Source organism: Rhinatrema bivittatum, chromosome 19, assembly GCF_901001135.1.
Source record: "Rhinatrema bivittatum chromosome 19, aRhiBiv1.1, whole genome shotgun sequence".
NCBI classification, from domain to species: Eukaryota; Metazoa; Chordata; class Amphibia; order Gymnophiona; family Rhinatrematidae; genus Rhinatrema; species Rhinatrema bivittatum.
In genome coordinates this window covers 10,736,645-10,743,313 of record NC_042633.1, presented here as the reverse complement: position 1 = coordinate 10,743,313, position 6,669 = coordinate 10,736,645, and the positions used below count along the sequence as shown (strand labels likewise).

Genomic DNA, 6,669 nt, shown 5'->3' with positions numbered 1-6,669 from the left:
GCGGAGAAGCACGGACTTGTATCAGGTGTAGTGTGTGAACGGAGTGCAGTGCGTGGGTGGGTGGAAGAGGGTACTTTAATTTAAATTCAGAGGGTGTGTGAAATGCGTGGCTTCCCAAATGTAGCAGCCAGGAATTCGTGTTTTGGTGTATTTTGGGAGGGTGGGTGAAGTAAGTGACATTGACAGGCGTGTGGGTGGGGGTGTGTGGTGTGATGAGTGTGGATTTCTGTGTGTTATGAGGGAGTGTGAATGAAAGACAATAGCCCTGTGTGGGGGTGGGGTATGGTGTGTGAGTGTGTGTGAAAGATGTAAGAGGTTGCGCTTGCGCTGATGGCCACCAGATGTCGCTGTTTTGTGTAAGCAATTTTTAAACTTGTATTACCTGTCACAGGTGTGACCTATATGTAATGTAAGTGTATAATATCCTTCCCATATGGGAAGTGAATGGTGAATGTTGTGTGCAAATTTGAACGCATTCGGTTAAGCGGTTGGCGAGATTAGCGACGACGTACAAACTAACATTTTTATTTATATAGATATGCTTTGTAAGAATGTTATCTTTAATGACTAATCAAGTTTCTATTCTATTGTAAACAAATAATATATTTGTATTGAAAATTCAGAAATAAAAAATGAAAAAAAAAAGGGACCTGTTCCAATCTAAAATCTCTGGAGTGCAGGCAGTTCCATCATGAAAAAAATGAAATCTAAAGATGATGCATCGTCACCACCTGTTTCTGACCCTGTTGTTTTGGAGATGAGGGAAGGGGGAGGCTGAGTCATGCAAGACAAAAGGGTGAGACCCAAAAGTAGCAGTGTGACAGCAGACTCGACATAGCATTGAAAATATAGTGCAGGCACAGTTTACTTCTGATTCTGATGAAGAATCATCTTGTGTGGGATTCTCATCATCAGAAATGGAAGAAGTAATAGCTGACAAAGGTTTAGGAGGATTCGTTAGTCCTGTCTTAGCCTCCACTTCAATGCTGCAGGGGAGAGATGAAACTGATGATGATGAGGAGGAAGAGCAGACAGAGTAGGCACAGAGTGTGCCAGGGGCATCAGTCATAGAGTGCACCCACTACTTCAGCTCCAGTGCCAGCATCCACCCCGAAGGCTATAGAGAAGGGATCACAAAAGACATCTGTGATCTGGAGCCACGATCGGGCCGCACAAAAAAAAAATTAACGATGTGTATCGGAACCGGAATTGGAACCGATTCCAGTTCCGATTCACATCTCTAATTATTGGTATCATTTACTTTTACCTCTGATAGAAATGCTGTATTAAGATTTTTCTTGCAAAAATGATCTGCATTGTTATATGGCCAAAAAATTTGGATCTATCCTGATCTAGCGAGGGCCACACAGTTAAGGAGGAAAATGTTTCTGGAAATGCAAACTGAAGCTCTAACATGTGGAGCTAAATTTGCATTAAGATATCCATGCAAATGCTTAATCTTTCATTCTAATGTGAAGTATGTTTTACTTGAATGGGTACATTTAAGAGCGTTCTTGTATGTACACTCTTGAAGAGATCCCATAGATAAGGAGTAGGTGCAAGAAAAATGTCTGGGGTATTCATGGGCAAGAACATAAGAACATGCCATACTGGGTCAGACCAAGGTCCATCAAGCCCAGCATCCTGTTTCCAACAGTGGCCAATCCAGGCCATAAGAACCTGGCAAGTACCCAAAAACTAAGTCTTTTCCACACTACTGTTGCTAGTAATAGCAATGGCTATTTTCTAAGTCAACTTAATTCAGAGCAAGTTTCCTTATTGTGTTGTTGTATTGCATGGAAATACCACTATGTTTACACTTGTCACTCCCACATTTCCTTGATCTTTGAGAACTCATGTGTAAACTTTTGTTTCTTGAATGAAGATATTTGATGTGATTATTGCTTCATGATATTATCCATATTACTGTACAAGAGTATTCTTGTGATTATTGTTGAAAATGATAAAAATAAAATAAAAAATAAAATCCAGCATACGTGCGCATGGACATCCGATTTTATAACATGCGCACGCCAGCACGTGCATGATATAAAATCGGCCCATCTAAGTGCACGTGCAGGGAACTGCGCACTCATGGACGCATGCATGCATTTATGAAAATCAACCCCCTTATTGTTTATTTAATTTGATGTATAGCATAATTAGCAAAATCAATGTGGTTTGCAATAAAAATACATGCATAAAATTTCTAATATCATATACAATACAGAAATATTAAATTTATGAAAGTTAAAAACTTATTATTAAGAAGCAAAGGGCCAAAGCACTCAATGATTAATGATTGAGAGAAAAACCAAGCCCTAAAATCTTTCTAAATTGTAAATAATCTAACTCAAGTCTATTGTCAACTTGATGTGATTTCCACAACAGTGGAACTTAATAACCAAAAGTGTTTAGTTGAGTGGTCTCTATACAAATCTCAGTATGCAAAGGTAGTCTTACTACACCCTGCTGAGAAGGAGAATAATGCTTCAAAAGATTAGAAAGATAAGTTGTTTGAACTGTGTGCAGTACCCACGTAAATATGCAGGAGCTAAATTTACATATATTGGAGACCTAGTGTATGCAAATTTGTCATGCATATTCATTGTGGATATCCTGAAAATCCATCTGGCTGTAGGTTCACCAAAACAGGTTTGGGAAACCCTGGCTTACAGAATGAGAGAAGATACTGGAGGTTAAGTTGGATAAAGTGAATGTCAGGATATAATCCAGCTGTTATAAACTTTAGTTTGCAAATGATCATTCATTTCAGAGATGCCACCATGCTCTTTAAATTGTAAGAGAAGCATTTGCAATTTTTGGTAAAACCGGATTGGCTGAGTTAGTCATGCAATAACTCAGTCATGTTACTTTTAAGTTACAATGTACAGCTTCACAGGAGGTGTTTTTTTCTAGATCAACTGTCAACCAAGTTCTTTTTTTTAATTTACTAGGGTTGCTTCTTTATCAAAATGATTTGTCAGGAAACAAGATTATATCATGCAAACTTCAATATTTATTAATCAATATGTTACAATGTAATTACTTTGTTTTCTTGAGGCTCCCTGTGGCTTTCCCCATTAAGTATTCCTTGGTGTTCATGTCTGGTCTGATTAAGATGATATAACATTTGGGGAAGAATATACAACCCAGCAACCCAGCACTGGAGGACAAAATTGCAAATATTTCCACAGCCACTGTGTATTTTCCTGATGTGCTTAGATAAGCAGGAATGAAAGAGAGCCAGACAGCAATGAATATAAGCATGCTAAAGGTGATGAACTTAGCCTCATTAAAACTGTCAGGCAACTTTCTAGCTAAAAAGGCTACAATGAAGCTGATAGTAGCCAAAACCCCCATGTATCCCAGCATGCACCAGAATGCAGTCAATGACCCTTCATTGCATTCAATGATTATCTTCCCCATTTGGGATTTCATGTTAATTTGAGGAAATGGGGGAGCCACAATCAGCCAAGTGACACAGATAAGGACCTGGATCAGACTGCAGGATAATACAAGGGTGTTGGGCAGGCGTGGTCCCACCCATGACCTTAGGTTGCTGGTTGGCTTGGTGGCCTTGAAGGCTATGACCACCATGATTGTCTTGGCCAGCAGGCAAGAGATACAGATGGCGAATACAATGCCAAATGCCATCTGACGCACCATGCAGGTCAGTGTGATGGGGTGGCCTATGAACACTAATGAGCACCCAAAGCACAGGATGAGGGCCAGTAACAAGAGGTAGCTGAGTTCACGGTTGTTTGCTTTCACAACTGGGGTGTGGCGGTTCTTGATGAAGACAACAAGGATAGTGGCTGGTATCAGGGCACCAAGCATGGAGATAGCAGCCAAAACCATGCCCAAGGGTTCTTGATAGGACAAAAAATCGATGGTCTTCTTCCGGCATTCATCTTGTCTCTTGGTGGGCCATTGGTCACTGGGACACTTCATGCACTCTGTGGCATCTGGAGGAAGAAGCAATTCCATGGATGGCTTTGATGAAGAAAAATCATTATATTAATAGAAACTAGAATGGGAGCAGCATTCACCTTTCAAGAGGCTTTACCTTTTCCCATTATGTTTGTGCCTAACATCTTGCTGAAGTACAAGATATATCTATATAGCCTGTTTGTGGAGACATGATTATTTTGTGTTGAATTTGTTATGCTTGTATTGATGTATTTTTTCCAACATTTTCTGCTTGTGGAGGCTTTGCTATTTTGTGTCCTGTCTTCAGAAGTCTTTTATAAATGGAAATGAAGTTTGTAAATCAATAAAGTAAATTAAACTATGGATAAATAAAAAAGGCTTATTGTCCATCCTGGTGAACATCATACAATAAAGTCTAAATGGACACATTATCCCTTGAACATGGGACTTTTTACCATAGCACTTCATATAAATATGGATTACAATGTTTGTTGCCTCACCAGTCCCAAGAAAGGTAGAATGCTTTCAAAGCTGTGCTATCTGCTATTCAAGTATCCAAAAGAATTGAAATAATTAACGTTACTATCTGACACCCATTGAAACTTCAATGGGAAATGATGATTGAACCCAGCACTTTCTTCAAACCCCGCCCCCCTCCATCCCTGAGCAGTCTTTGACCACCAGACTCTTGCCTTGTCCCACTGCATATTTGCTAGTCTGCAGACATCCTCTCTCATTTAGTCACTCTATCAGTCATTGTCTCGTTGTGCTGTCTATCCAGGGCTGTGCAGCTTTGCTTAATATGTGCATCGGATGATGGACAGTGCTTCATGGTGTCTACTGCTGCATCTGTGTGCACCATGAAACCTCCCTCCAACAAACAGATATCACCATGCATATGATAAATGTAGATTGTTAGCTTCTAGGTCTTTTTTTTGAAGATGTCACAATATAAATGACTTAAGATCTACAAACCAACCTTGGACAGGATCTCAGAGGCTATAGGGTATGATTTAGTGCATCAAAACATTCTGAAGGTAGGTGAAATTTTTTTTTTTCTGGCAAGCTTTTGGCCATGAAATGGGATTAATTTCCAATAAGTAACAAAGGAATATCACTACTGGCTGCATTATTCCTTTTTCCATCAAGATTTATAGACATAGTTTCTTTTCATAACTTTTCAATTAAGTTAGTGCTTCAACTAAGTTTGACTTAGTGTTGGGTATGTGATTCAGTCTGTTTTTATATTGATATCTATTGGTAGATATCTTATTTTTATTATGTACTTTTGTTGTACCCCACCAAAAATGTTGTATGTACTTTTTTTTTTTTCAAATAATTCCATACAATACAAGTCAATTCTTCACTGAGAAATGTGCTTTCTAAGGCCTGGATTCATCATTCTATCGCAGAATGATGAATCCGGTGAAAACAGGGGGCAGGGGGGCGAAGGGGGGGGGGGGCGGACCTGCGAAAGCCGGCAGCCTTCGCACCACCGCGGTGTCTTCGCTGACGGCTTTTGCGCCGAATAGTGCCACCGTGAAAGGTGGTGCTATTCGGTGCGCTACTGGCGACGATAAGTTTACTAACCTTATCACTGCCAGCGAAGACATCGCTGAGTCTGCCTCCTCACCGCCCCGACTCCGTCCCCAGCATGCTATCGCATGAGATAAGCCTAAGATTGTACTATTTATGCTGGAACATGTCTGTCTATAAGCATCTGCTTGGAATTTAAAATGCATTAACCTGTAATACTTTTTTCCATTAAACTGACCAATATACACTCTAATACCAACCCTACATCCCAAAAAGTATGCTCATTATTGAGCAGAATTCATAGCACTCACCTGTTTTGTTACTAAACTCATCTTCAGAGCAGGGGACGCAGTCAAAGCAGCAGGCAGGTTGCCCTTCCAGAATGGCCTTCCGGAACCCAGGACCACAGCTCTCACTGCAGGTAGAGGTAGGAGCCTTAACGGAGAGAAGTGTGGAGGGAGACAGAGCAAATTTATCTATTAATAATGAACCAAGATGCTTTCTATTTCAGAGAAGTTTGGTGCATAAGATTAGACGAACTGGACGAGGTGTAAAAAAATAAAGACTGGAAGAATGGTCTGAAATGTATAGAAGACATTCTAAAATCATGCATTTGAAGCAGAAAACTCCACAAATTACTTATCATTTGAGGACAAAACCTGGAAATTGTTAAATTGGGGAGAGCTGTAGGAGTAATCTCTGCACTGGTTTAAAGGTAGCCAGTCAAGGTAATAATGTGACAGGAAAAGCTAGCAGTATGCTCAGTTGCATAAGCAGAGGTATCATGAGCAGGAGAAAGGAGGTCATATTGCATTTGTATTGGTCACTAGTGAGACCCCACCTTGAGTACTGTGTTCATTGCTGTTAACCAAACCTCCATTAGGACAATGAGAGGATGGTATCAGTTTAGAGAAGGGCTCCTAAAATTGTGCAAAGCCAGAAACAGAAACTCTACAAAGAGGAGCTTAAGACTCACAACATTCATATGCTGGAGGAAAGAGAGGATATGACAAAAACATCAAATATTTGTTAGGCTTCAATAGTGCAGGATAAGGATAGTGAAATGTTGCATAGAAAAAGAGCTTCAAGGACAAGGGATCACAAATGAAGTAAGAAGGAGGAAAAATGTAAAAATACTTCTTTACTGAAAGGGTGGAAGATGCCTTGAATAATCCACCAGTAGATTTAGTGGAAACGAGT

The 6,669-nt window shown here is 40.0% G+C and overlaps 1 protein-coding gene across 1 annotated transcript in view; it reads right to left on the bottom strand.

The window, feature by feature from the left end:
* Positions 1-3,045: 3,045 nt before the first annotated feature.
* LOC115081137 (extracellular calcium-sensing receptor-like) overlaps positions 3,046-6,669 on the bottom strand; it is a 52,137-nt gene continuing 48,513 nt past the window's right edge. Inside the window, exons 4-5 of the mRNA XM_029585645.1 lie at positions 5,781-5,904; positions 3,046-3,968 (exon numbers count right to left, since the gene is read on the bottom strand). Coding sequence (XP_029441505.1) covers positions 3,046-3,968; positions 5,781-5,904 — 1,047 coding nt within the window. The remainder of the gene's footprint in view (positions 3,969-5,780; positions 5,905-6,669) is intronic.